The following is a 23914-nucleotide window of genomic DNA, read 5'->3' on the forward strand; positions in this document are numbered from 1 at the left end:
GACAGTGGCAGAACCCGCAACACCCATGGCACTCTCTGCAACATCGTCAGACAGGGACACGCAAAATCTCGCCACAAAAAGTTATTCGCAATATCATGTTGGAGATGAGACAGATGTTCGCAGCTGATGTGGACCTGCTACGCACCAAAGTTTAGGTGGTGACAGCCCGGTTACAGGCCTCCGAGGAGGATGTCACAGTCATGAGACAGGAGGTACAGGGCCTCAAAGACTCTATACTCCAACTACAAACCTCCCACGCTATGATGCTCACTAAGCTAGATCTTGCAGAAGATCGCAACCGGAGAGTTAAAGATAAGAGGGGTCCCTGACGACATCAGCCCGGTGGAACTACCCCACTACCTCCGACCCCTGTTAACCACTATCTTGCCGCACGCACAGGCCAAAAAGCTAACTTTTGAAAACTGCTTTCGGGTCAACAAGCCTGCACAGGCACCATCTACAGCCACCCGAGACGTGATCACACGCTGCTACTCGATTTCCGACAAAAAACAACTAATGACAGCGGTGAAAAATAAAACTCTGCTCGGCTTCGAGTCATCCCATATCACGTTCTTCCAGGATTTAACCAAAAACACGCTGCAATGAAGAAGTTCCTAAGGCCCGATCACCAATCAACTACGTACAGTGGAGTATAGATGGGGCAAATCGAGGTCTCTGATGGTGGTTAGAAATGGTGCCAAACTTAGACTCACCTCCCTGACAGAAGCTGCCTTCTTTCTGCAAGCTCTGGGACTCCCACCACAACCGACGCCTACAGCGGAACCCTTCACACAACATAAGTGGGACCGTGCAAAGACTGTCCCGTTTGCACCACGTAGAGGAGAAAGGCTAGGGGCACCTACCCGAATTACACTCCAACAATGTGGCATCTCCCAAGTTATGTTGTTCTATCATGCAATTGTGACGTTCTATCATGCAATTGTGCTTGTTTTAAGTGTCATTCAATTATGTTTGATTTATCTTGTTTCCTTTTCCTTACCTCACTTGTGTTTCTGATGCAATGTTACCGTGTCAGACATACATACACTACAATGTGGGTTCCCTTGCTCCGGCGAGCAGTCTGCTCAGTGCCATATGCACCGCATCCCCCCTCCCCCCTGCGGCTCCCTTTGGTTAGGGGCCGTATAGCGTGAGATAGAACACATATCCCGGGCTATAGTCTTACTCCCCAATAGGCAGTAACCTCAGCATTAGTTTCGACTATACCACACAGAGGGTACAGAAGAGCTGGAATCTGCCCCCATATTGTCTGCTAACGGCTGCAACCCCATGCATGTTTTATAGAAGCCCGTGAACCCACGCGGTCCAACATGACTTCATCTATACTATCAGTGGTGGCAAGTTTACCCGACCTTAGCGTGCGATAGCTTCACGCACCGAAGCCACTATAGACTTAGCTTGTTTTTATACCTCAAGCTCTACATACTATATAAAAAATGTGCACTGTTATCCTATGCAACACATCTGTTAAACTCTGCGTTATGACAAGCCTGTACCAGCTGTTGTGGTGACCAGCCAGCGAGGGTTAAGCCAACCAGTCAGAGTGCTCTGACAGGTAAATGAAGAGACTGACAGGTAAGTATCTACATTAACCTGTCACAGCACTCTGATTGGTTGGCTTAAAAATCCAACCAATCAGAGTGCTCTGAGTCATTTTACACAGCGTGGGAAATTTCTTTGAAATTTTCCCATGCTGTGTAATTTGATTCATACCTCTCTGATTGGTTGCTTTATTTTTTAATATAGAAATTTAGTGAGTAGGGGCATATTAATTACTAATAACTAGTAAAATGTTTACTTGGTATTAGTAAAGTTGTCTGAAAGACCAAACTTGGTCTTTTAGCCTATTGGTAGATAGCTCCCTAATTCCCACGGTATTAAGTAGCTATCTACTAAGCGGCTGCAAGATGCAGCCGCAATCGAATCGGAATTTCATTCATTCAAATGAAATTTTGAACCAAACAAAAGTCCTGAATTTCGTCATAACACGAATGGATGAACTGCTCTTATTCTGTTAGGGTGAAATTCAGTATTTTGCTGGCGTTCGGGAATATGGAAAGAGGCATCGCAAGATCACGGAGGAAAGGTAAGAATAGAGGGGAAAATGTCTCTGACCACAGGGAATGACACCCTCAGGGAAATATTCAACATGGATAGGCCAAAACCTACACCCATTGAATTTGTCAGAGCCCATAGAGCTCTCAGGCCACGGGGCCCACCTGAATCCCCCCCAAGGGACATCATCTGCTGCCTTGCCCACTTTCAGACGAAAGAGGACATACTCAGAAGAGCAAGAGACACCAAACAAGTTCTCATACAAGGAGTAGAGATACAGCTTTATCCGGACCTGTCACCTGCAACATTGGCGTACCGCCAAGCACTGCGCCCCCTCACACGGGTACTGCAAACCAACAAGGTCCGGTACCGCTGGAATTTCCCCACTGGGCTACAGGTCACCACCACCAACGGCCCTGTTCACTGTGAAAACCGAAGGAGATCTAAGTGACTTACAACGGGAACTTCAGCTCCCCCCGATACAACTAACATGGCCCGACCCGATGGCCTTTTACTCCTTCCCCCTGTAAACCCACCAGCGGGCTCCTGTCCCCCCCCCCCGGAATAGGAGAACCAGGCTGCAGGCTACCCGACCGTCAGGAGCATCCCAGTGAGAAACCTTGCACTGCACCAACTAGAGCCAGCCACCCCGGAGGCCCACACAGCCTCACCTGACAACATGGACCCTCTCAGCCACTAAGAGACTATGAACGTTGTACCCTGCGGATACACCAAAACACCAAGGCCTCCATCCAACCGCAAGTACACCACCCTCTGGGTGACCCTCACCGACCACTTACCTTGGGGCACAGACATTGGTCACTCTGGGAGGAGGGATGTTCACGGGTAGCATGCTAAAGGCCCATGGAGGCCGACATACACTCCACCACACCAACCCCCTTCACGCAACGGAAGGCCCTTGAGGAGGGTAGAGTAACGGAGGTGGGGGGACCCTGGGAAGGGAGGTGATACCCACATACGGGCCACGCAGGGATCCCAAACTTAATACCCTCACATGTAGACCACCCGGATCACGGAGCCACTCACTAGGGTTTAGCGGGACGGCGGGGGCCTGTCGCCCTGGCGGGACCCCGCTGCTGGAGGCCGCCCGACGTGTGACGAACTTCGGGGAGCAGGGAGGGGCCACACCGGTGGGGCCCACCTGGGGGGATGGGTCAACGACACAACCTGCAGACAGGGACGAGGGTGGGGGGCCCGCAGAGACGAACATACCTACAGGGAGGGAGGGACTGTGCCGGGGAACCAGATGGGAGGGGGAACCAAGCCGGGCAGGGTACAACCACGGGGGGACAATGCCCTCACCACTACCATAGCAGCAGGGAGCAAAGCCACACACACTTGCTTGCAACACTGAGAGATAGCCCTAACGCACACGAAAACCCATACCACCTGGGGTAATGATTGTGGGCAGGGGGCCAGAAACCTCAATAACGGGGTCCACTCCGGGGCTTGAGATCATGGCCACCAGACAAGCTGATTGACGAAGGGGACAAACGCACAACCCATGAGGTCTACTGCATATACCCCTACCTGTTCTAGTTTTAAAAACGTTATAATATGGTTAACTTGTTATGATTTCTGATTTATAATCATCTGTTTAAGTATGCTCATTGCGCAAACGACCATTGCCAGACGCCCATACAGGCCTTGGGGCCGACCTAACTGAAGGCGAGGAATACTGACACGCACACGTTACGACAACACACGACTGCTCAAATGGCACGCCCGGTATCCCACCCCAGCAACTACAATCTCTCAAATCCCTACTCCGCAAACACTGACTCATCGACTGCTGGAGAGCCCACCACCCAGACGAAAGAGACTACACCTTCTTCTCCCACCCACATAGCTCCTACTCCCGACTAGACCATTTCTACACCACTCACTATAACCTACCCCTAGTGAAAGAAGTGATTATTGGAACGGCGACTTGTTCAGATCACGCCCCAGTAACGCTTAAATGGAGACTCAACGACTACTTACTAACCAGGACAGATCTCACTTCCCAAATCGGGGAAAAAAATCAGAGACTATTTCGCCGATAACACCCCTGAACAGACTTCCCCAACGATCCGTTGGGAGGCCCATAAAAGTGTCATCAGGGCCCACTTCATACAACAAGGGGTCAAGCTTAAAAGACAAGCTGAAGCTCGACTCACCGAACTTCTGGCCGACATACAAAAGACGGAAGAACTCGACAAACTCACACAACACTGCTCCCACCAAACGCGACTACTGCAACTTAGACGTGACCTCACCACACTATTACAATCTAGACACCACAGAGGCGCGGTTAGACACCAAGCTTTATTTTCCCTACACGGAAATAAGAGTGGCAGACTCCTAGCTACGATGCTGAAAAAAAAGAGACAGCGGACGTACATAGACAGAATCAGGGACAAACACGGGACCCTGCAGCGTCTCCCGACTGACATCCTGACGACGATCCGAACATACTACTCGGACCTGTACACCCTACCACAGCCACAAACCGAAACAGCAAAAACACGACTGCGAGAATCTATTCGGACATACCTCTCAAGATACCCGCTGCCGACTCTGGAAAGCGAGGTATCCACACTCATAGACGAGCCAATCACACTAGAGGAACTAGCGCTCGCAATTAAACAAACTAAGCAGGGCAAAATATTACAAAACCTTTGCCGAAGACCTATACCCACCTATGCTGGAATCCATCAACGCAGTAAGAGAAGGTCAGCAACTACCTAAACAGGCCCTGACTGCCCACATCACCATCATCCCTAAAGAGGGCAAGGACGAAGAAATATGTGGAAACTACAGGCCAATATCACTCATCAACTGTGACATCAAATTACTGGCCAAAATCCTGGCGACGCGGCTTACAACGCACAACCCGTCACTGGTCCACCCTGACAAGGTGGGGTTCGTGGCGGGACGCAAGGCGAGGGATAACACTATAAGGGTGCTCGCCCTCATGCACGGGAGGGAGCGGGGAGTCAGGGGGCCTTCTCCTGCTATCAACAGACGCGGAGAAGGCCTTCGACAGGGTCTGCTGGACATACCTTTTCGAAACACTGACACACATGGGGGTGGGGCCCTACCTACAGAGATGGATAGAGGCACTATACCGAGAACCGACGGCACATGTAATGGTCAACAGTGCGTTGACCGATGCATTCACCATACACAATGGCACTAGGCAGGGATGCCCCCTGTCCCCATTACTATTCGTCCTTGCCCTCGAACCATTCCTGACACACATCCGACATAACGCAGACATCACCGGACTTGAAACCGTCTCGACACACCACAAAGTAGCTGCATTCGCGGACGACCTTCTTTTTGTCGTGTCCAACCCTGAAATCTCACTCCCCAATTTCCTAAAAGCCTTTCAGACATTTGGAGACGTCTCCAACCTGAAAATAAACTATACTAAGTCCTATATCCTCAACGTTAGCATACCAGCCAAGCGGGCCGAGCCCCTAAGCCAGAGCTTCCCTTTCCAATGGGCAGACCACAAGATACGATACTTGGGTACCTGGTTGACTAAGAAAAGCGGTGATCTCTTCCGGGAAAACTTTGCCTCTGTGCTGGCAACATTCCAAAAGGACATGAGAGACTGGACATACCCGCACATATCATGGCTGGGAAGGGTCCAGGTCATAAAGATTAACTTCCTACCACGCCTCCTGTACCTTCTCCAGGCCATCCCCATCACAATCCCCAAACCATTCTTTAAGTCCCTTAAAACCGCAATGGCCAACTACATTTGGAATGGCAGGAGACCCAGGATGAGGCTCAGGATGAGGCTCACCACCCTCATGCAGCCCAAAGACAAGGGAGGCTTAGCCCTCCCGGACTTCCACCTCTACTACGTGGCCACACATCTCCAGAGAGAAAGTGGCTGTCATGGCCGAATCCCGTTTTTTTTTAACCCCCCTCCCGAATCCACCACATCTAATTGACCCCATAGTCCACCCCAAATGCCCCTAAGCCCCCCATTTTACCTATTTTTTTATCTTTATTTTCTGCCTCGACCTAGGTCCTCGGCGCCGCCATCTTTGTGTGGGTAAATGAAGTCCCTGTGGGACACGTCATCTGCCCACACTAGATGGCAGTGGCACTGTGAAATTCCTGCGCATGCCCAGTTAAACACTTGGGCATGCGAACGGGAATTTAATCTATTCATTTATTCGTCAGAAAGATGAATGAATGAATAAAAATGTCAGACGAACAAACAAACATTGAATATCAGTGTTCATTTGTTCGTTCAGTTTATTAAAAGGAGGGAGCTACCGTCGTGGAGCTCCCATCTTGTAAAATGTAACGATAGAAGCGGCAGGGAGCAGTGCTCCCCACCACTTCCTAAGCCCCCCATGTCCTCCCTCACTCTATGGGGGTCAATCTCCCGAATGTCCCTACTCGCTATGTCGCCACACCTTCTCCCTGGCCCGACCCCTGAGCGGCGGGTGGGGGCCCTAAATGATAATGGGGGAGAATACCTATTGTCCTCCCCCTGGCCCCCACCCCTGAGCATGGGCGGGGGCCATAAATAACAATAAGGGGGGGACCTATTCTCCTTCCCCCCACGGCCCCCAACCCTGAGCAGCGGGTAGGGGCCCTAAATAACAATAAGGGGGGCCTATCTTCTTCCCCCCTGGCCCCCACCCCTGAACAGTGGGTGGGGGGCCATAAATAACAATAAGGGGGGGGCCTATTTTCTTCCCCCCCGGCCCCCACCCCTGAACGGTGGGTGGGGGCCATAAATAACAATAAGAAGGGGGGGACCTATTGTGGCCAGCCTATTGTGGCCAGCAAGCCACAGGCCCCAGCCAGCAGGCCCCTGGCCCCAGCCAGCAGGCCCCAGGCCCCAGCCAGCAGGCCACAGGGCCCCAGGCCCCAGCCAGCAAGCCACAGGGCCCCAGGCCCCAGCCAGCAAGCCACAGGGCCCCCAGGCCCCAGCCAGCAAGCCACAGGGCCCCAGGCCCCAGCCAGCAAGCCACAGGGCCCCAGGCCCCAGCCAGCAAGCCACAGGGCCCCAGGCCCCAGCCAGCAAGCCACAGGGCCCCAGGCCCCAGCCAGCAAGCCACAGGGCCCCAGGCCCCAGCCAGCAAGCCACAGGGCCCCAGGCCCCAGCCAGCAAGCCACAGGCCCCAGCCAGCAGCCGGCCACTACAGGACGCGATGACGTCGACGGGCGCCGCCTGCACGGGACCGGAATCCACATGGGTCGGTCATCTTCACATCCCAGGCCCAGCAACCAGCCAGGTAAGCCACAGACCCCCCGGCCAGCCACAGACCCCCTGGCCAGCCACAGACCCACAGGGCCCCAGGCCAGCCACAGGGCCCCCGGCCAGCCACAGGGCCCCCGGCCAGCCACAGGGCCCAAGCCACAGGGCCCCAGGGTCCCAGCCACAGGGCCCCAGCCAGCAAGCCACAGGGCCCCAGGCCCCAGCCAGCAAGCCACAGGGCCCCAGGCCCCAGCCACAGGGCCACAGGCCCCAGCCACAGGCCCCAGGCCAGCCAGCCACAGGCCCCAGGCCAGCCAGCAAGCCACAGGCCCCAGGCCAGCCAGCAAGCCACAGGCCCCAGGCCAGCCAGCAAGCCACAGGCCCCAGGTCAGCCAGCAAGCCCCAGGCCCCAGCCAGCAAGCCCCAGGCCCCAGCCAGCAGACCCCAGGCCCCAGCCAGCAGGCCCCAGGCCCCAGCCAGCAGGCCACAGGGCCCCAGGCCCAAGCCCCAGGCCCCAGACAGCAAGTCACAGGGCCCCAGGCCCCAGCCAGCAAGCCACAGGGCCCCAGGCCCCAGCCAGCAAGCCACAGGGCCCCAGGCCCCAGCCAGCAAGCCACAGGGCCCCAGGCCCCAGCCAGCAAGCCACAGGGTCCCAGCCAGCAAGCCACAGGGCCCCAGCCAGCAAGCCACAGGGCCCCAGCCAGCAAGCCACAGGCCCCAGCCAGCAGGCCCCAGGCCCCAGCCAGCAGGCCACAGGGCCCCAGCCAGCAAGCCACAGGGCCCCAGGCCCCAGCCAGCAAGCCACAGGGCCCCAGGCCCCAGCCAGCAAGCCACAGGGCCCCAGGCCCCAGCCAGCAAGCCACAGGCCCCAGCCAGCAGCCGGCCACTACAGGCTGCCAGCCAGCCTGCCTATAGCAAGCCCACAGCCTGCCAGCAAGCCACAGGCCTACAGCCAGCAACAACACAGCCTGCCAGCCAAAGCCAGTAGGCACACAGCCTGCCAGGTGCAGCCTGCCAGCCGGAGCCAGCAAGCCCACAGCCTGCCAGCCAGCAAGCCAACAGCCTGCCAGCCGCAGCCAGCAAGCCCTCAGCCTGCCGGCAGTAGCCAGCAAGCCCACAGCCTGCCAGCAAGCCCACAGCCTGCCAGCCGCAGCCAGTAAGCCCACAGCCTTCCAGCAAGCCCACAGACTGCCAGCCAGCAACAGTAATTAAGGTAAGAGGAGCCAACTTGGCCTAGGTATCAGCGAGCTATGTTGTGCTGCTATATTGTGAATAGGAACCAGAGTGTTGGAGAGACCCCCCTCCAGGCCCCATTGGACTCCATTGTAGTCTCTAATGGGACCTGGAGGAAATTCTTTCTAACACACTCTCTAAAGGACACTGAGACCTCTGCTAGAATGCTCCCCCCCCTCCATGGTCCATTAGCCCTCAATTGTAGTCTCTACAGGGGCCTGGAGGCGATGTTTCCAGCAGGGACACTGAGATGGCCTCTGTTAGAAAGACCCCCTTCCAAGCCTATTAGACTCCATTGTAGTCTCTAATAGGGCCTGGAGGAGATTCTTTCTAACACACTCTCTAAAGGACACTGAGATAGCCTCTGCTAGAAAGACCCCCCTCCATGGCCCATTAGCCCTCAATTGTAGTCTCTACTGGGGCCTCGAAGGGATTATTGCACTTTTGTTCCTTGTGTCTAAAGATTGTGTAGGGTGTGGCTGGAGGCGGTGCATGGAGGCGGGACATGGGTGGTGCTTGCTGCGGAGTATGGGTGGGGCCTGTAAGGGGGCCCTTGATTTATTTTGCCCGGGGGCCCTGAGGGTTCTCAGTCCGCCCCTGGTTATGGTATTTATTTGATATTTGTACATGATACAGCATCTTGATAAAGACCGCTAGACGGTCAAAACGTTGATCTATATGCGTTTGATTTAAATATATTATTTGATTTACAAAATACATCGAGTGCTCTCAATTTTTCTTGTTTATGTTACCGCAAGGAGAGGCACCTGGTAGTTGCTGATTTAATTTATTTTTGGTTTGGGATGAGTGCCAGGAATTGTTGTGATTTCTCTCTCTTTCTCTCTCTCTCTCTCTCTCTCTATATATATATATATATATATATATATAATATAATTGTTTTTAAATTTGTTTTATTATTTTTACATTTTTTATGTATATATTAATATAAAAATACACTTTATTTACGAATATATATATTTTTTATTCTACAGATGCAGAGAGACTGCCTGTAAGTTCAAGACAGCACTATGGATGCTTATTGCAGCCATGTGACCGCTCTTTCAGAGTGATCACATGGTCCGCAGGGACCTAATTTGCCGAGGGGGGACTGTCTGGGCTGTCAGGCAATCCCCCCAGACCGGGAGCAACATCAATCGCCGACGGGCGAATTGCGGCGATCGGGTAAGTACTAAGGAGTACCGCAGACGTAACTTAAGGACCGTTTTTGTACGTCCACAGTCCTTAAGGAATTAACTAAAGAAATGTAATCAAATATATAACTAATATATGACAAGTCAGGGAATACCAGGGAGGACAAGGAGGGGAGGGAGAGGCAGACATTTCTGATCTGATTTAAAATCTCCTCCAACCTTCTAGCAATTATAGGCACAAAAAACGCTCCTCCATTAAAATGAAATCCATCTCAACTTTAGACCTTGTACCCAAGCGCAAAATGAGCTCAGTGCTCTAAAAAGCCCATACTCTCCTTCCTACAACATAAATTCAGTCACATAGTGACCTTCCTAACCTCCTGCTGCCTTTCCATATCTCTCTACAAGTCATCCTACACAGTCTCTACAAGTCTTCCTACACAGTGCGTGTGGTTTGGTACGGAGTAATGTCATATGCAGTCCCTATGGTTTAATGTGAATAATGATTTTTTAAGGACTTGTTTATACAAAGGATTATAATAATGATGTATTCATTTCAACAACAATGGTTTGCAGATCCCCACCTGTTGCTTTCTCAAGTACAGATTAGTCTAATAAACCACGATATTTGAAGTTGACAGGTGTGTTTTGCTCATTGTTGCACTTGAATAGCAGACAATAAGTGCATTCTCCCCAAGGCAGACTGTTGGAAAAACTAATGATGACAGTTTTATTGAAATACTTACAAAAGGTGTATTTAACCTACATATGTAATTATGGTAAGCATCAGATATGTTCTGAATCTGTATAGCGCGTTTCTGGTTATATTAAGAGCAGAGCAGTTATAAAAGGACACGTATCTGTCTTGTATATTGACCAGACAGTCACTAAAGGCACTTCCTGCTGTTTCAAGGAGATTACCTGCGTAAAACAACAGTGGACGTTCTCATACTTTGCATGAGGACATCCAGCGTCTTCAAATTAAGAAGGCTTAATGATTTCCCCTCTACATCGAAGTCTAAAGAGGTTGAGACAGAGCCAGCGCCGAGGGACCTTGGCGCTGGAAAAAGGCGAGTGTTGAAAGGTTTTGTTTAACTTTTTAAGTGATGCGGGGGGGAAGAAGGGAGGGGCGGCAGAGGGACGCTATACTGTTATGAATACATTTTTGTATCCCTAACACTATAATGTTCCTTTAACCCCTTAAGGACACATGACATGTGTGACATGTCATGATTCCCTTTTATTCCAGAAGTTTGGTCCTTAAGGGGTTAAATAGCTGCAGAGAACAGGACAGGCTGCTTGAAAATAATCTGGATCAGGACCTATGCTGGGGAATCCACATTCTTACTCCCTTCAATGGTGTCTACTTGTTGTGATGTTTATTTGTTGTACAGGGGTAAAGTCATCCTTAAGGTTAAGGTAATAGAGGACGGATTTCATATGAATCTGTGTTAAAAGGTTAAATGAACGGCTATGAAGTAGTTAATAAAGTTAAAGGTTAGTATGTTGAATATGGTAATTCTAAAGTAAAGTTTGATTGATACAACAAAAGAATGTAATAGACTATAAATTAAATTGATCTGTTATTTTTGTTTCAACTCTATTTATTTAAGTTTTAATAAAGGTAATATGTCTTACCAGGTATACCCCTCACAGTAGAAAGGACAGAAAACAGAATAGTTATTGGGATTCCAGTGCGCAGTGGCGTACATACCAGGGTCGCAGGGGTCGCGGCTGCGACCGGGCCCGGCCCACCAGGGGGCCCGGCCGCCCCTGCGACCCTGTATGTACCCACTGGGCCAGCCTCTTCTCCTGGGGGGCCCTGAAGCCGGCCACCTCCAGGCCCCCCGAGGCTGGCCCTGCTTACACCCGGCGGGCAGTCAGGCTGGCTGGAGCGCGAGGGAGCACTCTCCCCTGAGTGCTTCCTCTTCAGCTCCCTCGCGCACCGCACTGATACAGGAGCCGGAAGATGACGTCATCTTCCGGCGCCGGCATCCCTACGCGGCGCGCGAGGGAGCTGAAGAGGAAGCACTCAGGGGAGAGTGCTCCCTCGCGCACCGGCAAACCTGACTGCCCGCCTAGGAGCCCAGCAGCACCACTGGACCCCAGGGAATCCCCTCAGCACTCCAAAAGGTAGGGAGGCTGGGGGGATTAAATAAAAAAAAAAAACATGTGTGTGTGTGTGTGTGTGTGAGTGTTAGTGTGTGTGTGAGTGTGTGTAAGTGTGTGTGAGTGAGTGTGTGTGTGAGTGTTAGTGTGTGTGTGTGAGTGAGTGTTAGTGTGTGTGTGTGAGTGAGTGTTAGTGTGTGTGTGTGAGTGAGTGTTAGTGTGTGTGTGAGTGTGTTAGTGTGTGTGTGAGTGAGTGTGTGTGAGTGTTAGTGTGTGAGTGTGTTAGTGTGTGTGTGTGTTAGTGTTTGTGTTAGTGTGTGTGTCTGCTAGTGAGTGTGTTACTGTGTGTGTCTGTTACTGAGTGTGTTACTGTGTGTGTGTGTTAGTGAGTGTGTGTTTGTCAGTGAGAGTGTATGTTTTGTAAGTGAGTGTGTATGTATGTCTGCCGCTGAGTGTGTCTCTGTCAGTAAATATGTGTGTCTGTTAGCTAGTGTGTATGCATTTGTTCGTGAGAGTGTGTGTGTGTGTCTTCAGCACTTACCTTTCTCCAGCGCCGGACTCCCATGGCGCTGGGGATCCCTCCGCCTCTCAGTTCCGAATGCGCATGCACGGCAAGAGCCGTGCACGCATTCAAACCGCCCATAGGAAAGCATTACTCAATGCTTTCCTATGGACGTTCAGTGTCTTAAAATGGCGGAAGCGCCTCTAGCGGCTGTCAGTGAGACAGCCACTAGAGGCTGGATTAACTCTCAGTGAAACATAACAGTTTCTCTGAAACTGCTATGCTTTCAGCTGCAGGGTTAAAACTAGAGGGACCTGACACCCAGACCACTTCATTGAGCTGATGTGATCTGGGTGTCTGTAGTGGTCCTTTAAGTGTGTGTGCATCTGCATGCACTGGCGTACATACCGCGGTCGCAGCCCTGCAACCCCTGCGACCAGGTGCCCGCCGCCATGTGTTGCTGCCCCGGCCCGCGCAGAGTAAGCGCGAGGGGGGGGGGCCCACGGATCAATTTTCGCACCGGGGCCCCATGGGTCATGTGTACGCCACTGCCAGTGCGCACACTGTGCGGGAGCTGATGATGATGCATGTCAGCCATGGGACAGACCACTCAACACTTTGGTCATTGACTGAGGGCCCGAGAAAGTCAGGGACCTGGCTGTGTCTGTGGGCCAATTGGAGTGATCAGCAGGTTTAAATAAAAAAAAATTTTAAAAATCAAGTAATACATGTCCCTTTAATGGCAATTTGAAATTGGGAGGTATGCTATTATGCCATTGTTTGGTTTGAATTAACTTTGACTGATAACCAAAATTGAAGTTAGTTGTTTTGTGCAGTTGAAAAACACAGCATTTGCTGCTGCAAAATCTGCAGGCATATCTTCCCATTGATCATATTATGGTATATTTGTAAACTTTAGGTCAAAAGCAATGATTATTTATTTCTATATACATGTATCAGAGTACTGTTCCATTATGCTATGGTTCAGTTTTACTTTCTTGGAGATAAGCTTATGTCATGTACGGTAGTTATATTTTGCAATTCATAGACATCTTGTAGTATGTGAATACTAAATGTATCAGAGAGTAATATATTTTTTGTATGTATATATGTATGACTACATTCACTAACTCAGACCTCCCAACCATCCCGATTTTGGTGGGGCAGTCTCTTACTGTCCGGTGTCGAGTCTCGCAGTTCTGACTTTCTCCCACTTTTGGGGACATCAGAGAACTGTGCAGAGAAAGCATAGCGTGAGCACACCATACATTTGCAGACAAAGCACATTAGAAATAGACCAGGAAATGGTCCTAGGTTCTGCATTATGTGTCACTATATTTAGCCAAGATCTTTGTACATATGCTGTGTTTTAAGTTCTTTTAAGCTCCACTTGAAATGCTAACAGTGTAGACTCTAACTGTTTGTCTCAATGCATACTTTATAATATAGGTTAACTTTCGTCCTTTTTATTTCATATGTGATCTACACATATTTGTGATTACATGGAATGCATTCTACGTCATGTTTTATATAGTGTGAACATTTAGCAGAGATTTATTGTCTAATGTGTTTCATCAATTTTATTATTTTCGGGGGCGGGGCCTGACAGCCAAGATGGCCGGTTGTGCTTCCTAAGAGCTCTGACATTACTGAGCAAAAACAAGCCTTTTCTGACCAAATCAGCACTGGACGCAGCTTGGTCTCTTAAGAAACCATCAGAGACCAAGGGGATACCCGTTTCCAGCTGGTACGCTGCAAAAATGCCTGGTACAGCCATGTGGTCTAGTTCTATGCGGGGCCTGGAGTCTGGTGGAGGCGGCCTATCCCCCGACACGGGACACCCTCGCACCAGAGAACCCACTGTAGCCCCACTGCCCCCCCACTTTGGACCGGTGGGGGTTATCCCGGTACCCGCTGGGGATACTTACCTCAACACCACAGCATGATCTCCTGCAGCTGCGGAAAGGACCATGGGAAGACAGCCACGGCATTACCCTCGTAATCTGGGGACGGCACGGGGAGACCTACTACCTGCCCTTCGTGGGCGAGCCGAAGCTGGACGCAATCTTTTAGGATTTCTGGAAAAAACTGGCCGCAAATGCCTTTTCAGAGAAAATGCAGTGTTTACATTACAGCCTAGTGATAACTTTACTGGCCACTCCTCAGATGGCTGTTAGCAGGGGAGGGCTGGCAGCCTTTGGCCTGGGGGGCAAAACCAGTCAAGTGGCCCATTGCACCACCAAATCAGTTCACCATACATGCCCACCTTTTCCTGGTTTTATAACGGATATTGATGTTATGCTAATACCCGCTCCTTCACGGCTCTGACTTTCAATGTTGTCAGAGCGCAGGTTGAGAATCTCTGAGCCTGTGCTCTGACTCACTAACTGAGTGCCGAAGGAGAGGATATGATCTGACTGCCCTTACTGCTGGTGCGCACCAGTGGACCACCAGCGAACCGTTTAACTTGAATATGCTGGTGTCCCCAACTTGTGAGCTGTGTTGACCGCCGGGCGCCTCTGTTGTCATGGCACCCTGCATGACCGCACAGCATGCCCACCCCAACGGCTGGCCCTGCTGACACACACTGACGTTACTACTTAGACATCCCTCAATATTAATACAGACATCAGAGTAAACACCAATAAACTGTGCAAACAGAGCTGATCCCCCCAAGTTTATAAAGGTTTGTTTAGAGGATTTGTTGTAAGATTAAATCATGCCTCCTCCTCTCTCTCTCCCATGCGCTGCTCTGTAGGCTGGGAGGAAGTGAAGAGTAATCACATTCTCCCAGCACAGCGGCACCTGTGGCTGCATGGGGAACAGCTGTTTAATGTAATGCTTGTGGGACGGCCAGCGACCGCAGAACCTCTGTGTTCCCGTCTCTGCAAAGGGCTCCAGGCACTGCTTGCTGTGAGTGTGAGCCACTGTAAATTAGGGGCAGAGGGCACTTGCACTGCGGTAAAGACGGGTCTGGGCAGGAGGAGACAGCTGTGCAATCAGTGCACTCCCCTCCTGTGGGTCACCAGTAGACTGGTGCACCTGCCCAGGATCAGAGCCAGTGCAAGGATTTTTGCCGCCCTAGACAAAATAAAAATTTGCCGCCCCCACCATGTGACATCACAATGCCCCACCCATATGATCTGCCATATGAACTAACGCCAGTGCTGCACACAGTGTGTGTTTACATTAAAAAGCCTGCAGGGGCCAGCTATAGACACCAGAACCACTTCTTTAAGCTATAGTGTCCCTTTAATGTGAGGTAAATTATAGATTAGTGTCACTAATAATATACTAGATTGCCTACTTACAATCAGATGAGGATGGGCTCTGGCTGCAGTCTGGCTCCACTGGTCTGGTGTAGAACAGGATCTCTGGAGGCTGTTTGCAACTGTGGTCACAAAATGCAATGTTCTGGGAGAATTGGAAGCAGCCCCTTACACAGCTCAAGGTCTGGGCCCCAGGGCCTGACGGTGCGTATGCCCATAAGGCCCACTCATAAGTCCACTTATATGTTCCACCCACCCATGAGTTCGCTCACAGGGAGTGGAGTGTGTAGGGGATGTGTTATGTGTTATTGTAGAGGATCTAATATGTGTGCTTATGGTATGTAGTGTATAGGGATATCAGTTTGTGTAGGTGATGCAGTGTGTTTGTGTGTAGTGGAAGCAGTGTGCATTTGTGTATAAGGCATGTATTGTGTGTAAGGGATGCATTGTGTGAATCTGTGTTTCTTTGCATCAGGGATGCAAGGTGTGTGTCTGTATGTGTGTGCATTGAGTGTAAGAGATGCATTGTGTTTCTGTGTGTATGTAAGAAAAGCAGAGTGTGTGTTTGTTTGCATGTGTGCAAAGAATGCATTGTCTTTGTCTGTAAGGGATGCATTGTGTGTGCGTGTGGTGTGAAGGAGCTCCCTGTCTTGCCCCCTGTCCTATAGAGCTGTCCCTTCTGTCCCTTAGAGCTCTCCCCTGCCCCTTAGTGGTCTCTCCTCACACTCACCCACCCTCCCTGTGCTCTTCTCATCCCCCCCTCCACCCTCCCTGTGTTCTCCTCACCCCCTCCTCCCTGTGTTCTTCTTACTCCCCCCCTTGTTCTTCTTACTCCCCACTTTTCTTACTCCCCCCTTCTTCTTCTTACTCCCCACTCTTTTTCTTACTCCCCCCGTCTTCTTCTTACCCCCCTCTTTTTCGTATCTCCCCTCCTTCTTATTCCCCCCTCCTTCTTACTCCCCCCTTCTTCTTCTCACCCCCTTCTTCTTACTCCCCCCTCTTCTTCTTCTTCTTCTTACTCCCCCCTCCTTCTTACCCCCCTCCTTCTTACTCCCCCTCCTCTCTTCCTACTCCCCCCCTCCCCTCTTCTTACTCCCCCCTCCCCTCTTCTTACTCCCCCCCTCTCCCCTCTTCTTACTCCCCCCCTCTCCCCTCTTCTTACTCCCCCCCTCCCCTCTCCTTCTTACCCCCTCCCCTGTAGCATGGCCGAGCTGCTCTCCAGTTCGCCGGAGTGATAGGGAGGTGCACGCTCAGTGTGCACTTCCTGTCAGTCCGGCCGGTTACAGGAAACAGAAACTCCTGTTCCGCGCTGAGTTTCTGTTTCCTGTAAACGGCCGGACTGAGTGAGCACCTTCCTATCAGTCCGGCTGGGCACCGCGGACCGGAGAGCAGCTCGGCCACGCTACAGGGGAGGGGAGGAGAGGTGAAGTGCTGCAGCCGCCTGAGGCTCTTTACAGAGCGCTCAGGCGGCTGCAGCATTTAACCCCTTAAGGACACATGACATGTGTGACATGTCATGATTCCCTTTTATTCCAGAAGTTTGGTCCTTAAGGGGTTAAAGGGCCGGCCCTGTATGTTTGTGTTCCTGACCCTATAGTGATCCTTTAGTCAGCCTGCGCTGTGACCATAGTATATTATTGTGTTTAAAAAAAAAATGTGCTGAAAACTGTATACATCTATTCTGCTCTGATTAGTCTGATTCATCGCAAAGTTTCTCATGTATACTGTTTTACCATTGTCACCACCAAGTACAACAAAAATAAAGAATTATAAAAAAAAAATGTATCCTATTATGGGGATTATATTATATTTTTTTTATTTGTAGTTCTCTTTTGCATTTATTTTATTTTCTTTTGGATGTAACTAATTACCAGTCAGACACAGGGGACTGCATAGTGTCCTGTGAAGGCTGGACAAAAACAGCATGCCCTATCTAGGACCTCCTGAGAATATCTAACCAGATGGAGTTTGGAAAGAGTGTTCTTGGTTGCCTAGGCCTTCTCATACAAACAGGCTCTCTGCTCTAAATTTTAAGCCAGAAGTGGCCATAGTGCTACCTTCTGGTTGTATACAAGTGTCACTGAAGATAGCTCCCATGGTGGTTGGTACCAAATCTTAGGTAAGTACTTGTGTTTTCAAACTCACCAACCCATTGACCATGACTGTATCCCTGTTCACCCATTAAATTGAATCAAACCCCTTTTAAAACAATGGCTTCAAGTTTGTTTCTGGGGTGGTGGCTTTTCAAGTCTATAGACCCATTAGAGGCACTTAAAGCTCTCTTAAACTACAAGCTAAATTATTGCATCAATTTTCAGGATTGAAATTTGATAGAATGTCCAAGAGGTGATTTTTTTCAGAGAATAGAAGGTTCAAGCTTGACAATATCCCTTCCTATCTGGTTGCCTGGCTCTCAAAGTCACAGAGACAAAGATCACAGAGAGTAAGATGGTACAGGTACACCTATGTACCAGTATCTGATCATTTGAACAGGATGAATTATGTTTTCATTTCATTGTGATAAAAGATTTTTAAAATTCTTTAACATCAATGTTAATTTAATGTCTCTTACTTATCTTTTAAATGTCAACTATTTGATATGAATTTCATTTTTTTTACCTCGACATGATCCTTTCTTATCTTTCTTCTTAAAAGATCTCCTGTTGGGTCTGGAAATGAAATCGCTGGTGTTGTCTACTCCTGTGGCTTCAACTCCAAGTGGAAGAGATTTTCCTGGTCTCAGTTTTTTCTACAAAAAAAAAAAAAAAAAAAAATGTAATACAAAGTATCTTTATTGGTGTGTTTTTTAAAATCACAATAAAAAAACTCAGAAGTAAAGATCTTTTATATTTTGTGGGTTTGTTCAGACTAGTTGAATTTTTCTACAACGTGGAAAAGGATAATGGACATAATTGCAGCTGTAGTATAAATATGGAAGGTCTCTAAATAAAGATTATGATTAACAAAAATTAATTTATTATTTTTCAAAATGCATTTCCCAACTGCCTAAAATTCTACTTTATCCTAGAGGTAGAGCTTGCTTCTGAAGCTAAGCTGATATGCCCTTTTTTTGCCCATCACAAACTTCCTCATTGCAGTGACTAATCAAAATCTGCTAAGGGGCAATTACTTCATCACATTTACAGAAATGTGAAACATGAATAGAGAAATAAGAAGGACTCACACCCCATGCAAATCATAAAGTAAACACTCTGCTGAGTCCCAACATGAACATCACAGGAAGGGGGAGGGGGATCAGAGGCTATGTTTTTGTGTCTTCATCGCCCCTTGTGTCACACACTCACTCGCTCTTACACACACACACTGCTTTTTACACACACACTGCGTATACACACACTGGCTATTATACACACACACACACAGTCTCTTACACACACACTGCTTATACACAATCACTGGCTCTAACACACACACAGAGTCTCTCACACATACACTGCTGTACACACTCATTGGCTCTAACACACACACACACACAATCTCAACACACACACACACACATACACACACACACACACACACACACACAGAGTCTCTCACACACACTGCTTTATACACTCACTGGCTCTAACACACACACAGTCTCTTACACACACACTGCTTACAAACAGACACACTGGCTCTAACACACACAGTCTCTTACACTCACACAGACTGGCTCTAACACACACAAACACGCTGGCTCTAACACACACACTAACTCTTCTAACACACACACACACACACACACTGGCTGTAACACACACACACACACACTAACTCATACACACACACTGGCTCTAACACACACACACTAACTCTTACACACACACACACACACACACACGCACTGGCTCTAAAACACACACACACTAACTCTTACACACAGACTTACTGTTTCTAATGATTGCTAAACAGACGTCCCGCTGCACTGTAGTAGCTTTCCTCTGCTCTCCACAGCAGTTGGCCGCTGGGATATGATGTCACGTATCCCAGCGGCCTTTAGCTCAGGAAGAGATTGGCTGCGGTCGCTCCTCGCTGCTCTGCCCCCCTCCCTCAGTGGCTGCACGTTTTTTCCCCTATCTCGCAGCCAGCTGGGTAAATTGCTGCCACCGGTCACTCGGACATTTTTGCGCCCCTCGGGTCGGTGCGCCCTATGGCGGCCGCTTATGCCGCCTTATGGTAGCGCCGGTCCTGCTCCCGCCCCGAGACCGTGGCCTCTGTGATCTTATGGCAAATCTAGCCCTGATGGGAGATATAGTACACAACATTTGAAGAGCGGAAGGTCGCCTATCCTTGGTATATGGTAAACTTGGTATAAGTTTAATGTGACCTTAAGTCCAGTTCCCCTGGGTTCCACTTAGAGGAAGCTACAATTTTGATCAGGGGAATTTTGTTGCAGTTAACAGTGCTTGGCTGGTCTTGAACAGACAGCATTCATGCTCGATTTTTCAGACCAGACTTGAGTGAGACCCAGAACTCTTTGTGTGGTAATATGATTAGATGTGTTTCTAGGTATTTAAAACACATTTTATGTTAAGTAAAAATAGACCATGATTCCATTTCCCTTGTGTTACCATACAGGAAGCCACAACTTTTCAGAGGAAACATGTAGGTTCTACATTTACCAAATCGTAGAAAAATCTCTATTACAGCTGAAAAGTAAAGGATTTTTCATCTCATTTTGGAACATTTGCTAAATGGGGAATTTCAGTTAACTGAGAGGAAAATTTTCACTTTTGAGCCAAAATAGACAGTCTGGAAAAATTCCTCAACTTTCCTTCAATTTCAGGACCTGAAATTTGCAATTCCCTTCTCAATTCATTTGATATATGGTAATGCATTAAATGAATATTCTAACTTTAAAAATAAATGTATTTTTTGGATTCAGGCTCCCCCATTTTCAAAACATAAGAAAGGAAAAATCGCCTTTAAACCCACCTGTAATACAGCACTGAGACAGTCTCGTCTTAACAGTAAGTAAGTGAGTGATCATGATCCAATACAACATTTCTCATAGAAAGCAGTTAGGAACCCATGGTGCATGCACAAAAATTGCAGTGCTCCACCTGCTTCCCCTGTAGGAGAAGCAGTCACGGCTCTCAAAAGTTGAGACCTTTCATTTTTGAAGGTCTCCAATAAGGAATCACTATAGGAGTGTTAAAGACGGAATGCAAACATTTCCAGACAACAGAGCTAGGGTCTAGCCAAGAAAATATAACTTTAGGTTAAAAAAATTTTTTACTTATTACTTTAAGGAAGTGCTGAACCCACGGGGCTTCCGGTATAACTAAAAAGAGTTCTTTCCTGGTTCTTATCACCACCTGCATTAAAAGTGACAGGGAATCAGCTGCTATTGCTGCCCAGTCGCTAGTAACATACAGGGCGACCTGATACAGATCCCCTCCTGTACCACCCACCTGTTATCAGGGGTGGGGCTATATTGATAATAAATGGGGGGACATATTGTCCCCCCAAGCTCTGTGCTCCAATTACTACCTAATGCACCCCCCAGGCCCATTCATGGGTGACTAATAGGGAACCTAAAATTTCCAAGCTAATATCAATAAGATACGTGAAACTTGCTTGTCAGAATGCTCTGATTGGTTGGGGAGGGTGAGGGCACAGGGGAAATGTACCAGGCACCTTTCTACGTTACTGGCTACTATCTTTTCGCTGGTCTTTTATTATTGCGAGCAGGCACTGGCTGTTTAGCTGCATAGCGTGTGGGGGCATCAGGAAGGTTTAAAATTTATATTTATACTAATATGGGGGTCATAGTGGTCCACATAAACATTGACTTAAAACATATTTTACATAATACAAAAGACCAATAAATGTGCTTCCAGCTCTCAACCCCTCCCATCTTCTGCAACCAGAAACTGATATAGTAGCTAATTCAGGTGTTCCCAAAGCATTCTAAAGATTTCTGTCTTTCAGCCCTCAACTTGCATTGTTGATATGTACTATTTATATTCACTTTTTCAAAGAATGTGACTAGATCAAGTGTTTCTAGTGTACATATAAACTCTTCGATAGGCTTCTCATAAATCTCTTCACATGAGATACAATTTGAAATAAGTTCATAAGTGTATCTTCCTCTTGGAAGTAAGAGACAAATGAGTATGCCACCTATGTTTTTTTTTTCTTCATATATTTTGCAAAAAACATAATTTTGACAGGATATAGCTTTTATTATTTTACATGATGATCTCTCTGATGCACCCTTGCTTGTTTGGTAATCTTTCAAAAACATCGGTCTTAGATAAACTTTGAAACGTGAGATATTGGCCACACTACACCTTGGGAATTTCTTCAGAGAGCATATTAAAGAAGCCTCAATAAATCACTGGCCAAAGTTTCAGATAGCCTTGTGTGTAATCACTTTTAGAATGGTATACCAATTAGCATTTGGCTTATAAAGCTTGCTTTTATGTGCTGAAACGGCTATTTAAAATAAAAAAATTTAAAAATCACATTGCCTTACCTTTACTGCCCCAGAGGAGAAGGAAATACAGGTTGTAGTGGGGGATGAAGTAAGGGAGGGTAAGGGACGTCCTTCCACCTCTGAGAGCATGCATTCCTGGTAAAGGGATGACTTAACAAAGCGAGCGTAGCTGTCAAATTTCATCAGGTTGAAAATCTAAACATAGAGGTAAGTACAGCTCAGTATGCTGAAGAAGTCACTGTATCACTATTGTCCCATGTTACTAGCAAGACAACACTGAATTAAACAATTCTCTTAGTAAAAGACTTAAGATTAAGATATTATCTAAATTGCCTCCATCAAAATATATTTGCAGAGAAAAGTACAACTAGTGTACTCTTCTTTTATACATGCATACTTCTTACAGGTGAGTGGACTCATTTATATATATATATATATATATATATATATATATATATATACATTAGACAGACAGACAATCCAACCAACAGAGAGACAGACAGACTGATCATGACACAGACAGATCAACAGATAGACAAGCAGATCAAGAGGCCAACAGAGAGAAGTACCAAAAGAAAGATCAGGAGTCCGACAGACCGACCAAGAGACAACTGACCAACAGATAGACTGACAGAGAGACCAACTTACAGATTAAACAGATCAACCAACAAAATACCCGACAGAGAGACAGGCAGAGAGACCAACAGTTATACAGACAGTCTGACCAACAGTTATACAGCCAGTCTGACCAAGAGAAAGACTGTTAGGGAAACAGAGTGATAGACCTACAGAAATACAGATCAAAAGATAGATAGATAGATAGATAGATAGACAGACAGACAGACAGACAGACAGACAGATAGATAGATAGACAGACAGACCCATTAGAAATTTAACCTGCATCTGTTGTGCTTTGAACATATCAGGAAAGGGGTTCTTCAGCATGTCCTCTTTGATAATGGCCTGCTGATCTACATTCACTGGACACAATGAGTTACTTGACAGAAATTCATTGTAGATGGTCCGAGAGTCCTTCAAAAGCTGTTACAATTAAGCACATAAATGACAACAGTAGTTTATAGTAATCATCTACTGGCCATTCAACAACATTACTTACATTAATTAATGAATAATCTTTAGACAGCTGTAGGACCTATACTTTATTCGTTTATTAGATGATTTCTGGCCTTGTATATATAAATATAGTAATTGTCAGGGATGTCTTTAACACAGGGCAAAAGGGACCACTGCCCTAGACCTCATGATCTGTAGATGCCCGTTGGGGTCTCTAATATATTTAATACAGTGCTCCCAAAGCATGATATAAAGGGAAAGATTTCCAGAGGCTTATAAGGTGATCAAAAGATATCCCTGAGCAGCCATGCACACATTACTTCACATCTAGCTCCATCCAATATGTGACCAATAAATAAAAAGCTAAATAATGAAAATATATACAGTACCAGCACTTAACTAAAATGTAATTTCCAAAAATGTAACTGTGCAAGTATATAACACACGTGTAATTTAATATAATACATAGAGCAGTACTGTATTCACTTTACTTGTGGAAAGTGAGACCTATCTTGGGGCTCTTTACTTGTGAGTACCCTGTTTTACTCTAGGTAAATACCCCTTTGAGTCACTCTACAGAACATATTGGGAAGACAAGTCATACGAAAAAGGGGAAGAGTCATCTTTACAGACCCTATGGCTATCATTACCAGACGTAGGTTTGATAGCTCTATAACATGTGTATAGCATTATCACTGTTACACAAAAACATTTTAAATGGTTTCACACTCTTGAATTTTTCAATGATAAACATTTTTGTAATAGGTAAAAACCTACTTCAGGCTAATGTAAATGGCTTCACAGACAACAAACCTACAAATA

General features: G+C 47.8%; 1 protein-coding gene across 1 annotated transcript in view; it reads right to left on the reverse strand.

Annotated features, from left to right (window-relative positions):
* RGS14 (regulator of G protein signaling 14) overlaps nucleotides 1-23914 on the reverse strand; it is a 124431-nt gene that overhangs the window by 43268 nt on the left and 57249 nt on the right. Inside the window, exons 5-7 of the mRNA XM_063445210.1 lie at nucleotides 22916-23059; nucleotides 22058-22213; nucleotides 18193-18322 (exon numbers count right to left, since the gene is read on the reverse strand). Coding sequence (XP_063301280.1) covers nucleotides 18193-18322; nucleotides 22058-22213; nucleotides 22916-23059 — 430 coding nt within the window. The remainder of the gene's footprint in view (nucleotides 1-18192; nucleotides 18323-22057; nucleotides 22214-22915; nucleotides 23060-23914) is intronic.

This window comes from Pelobates fuscus, chromosome 3 (assembly GCF_036172605.1).
Source record: "Pelobates fuscus isolate aPelFus1 chromosome 3, aPelFus1.pri, whole genome shotgun sequence".
Classification (NCBI taxonomy): domain Eukaryota; kingdom Metazoa; phylum Chordata; class Amphibia; order Anura; family Pelobatidae; genus Pelobates; species Pelobates fuscus.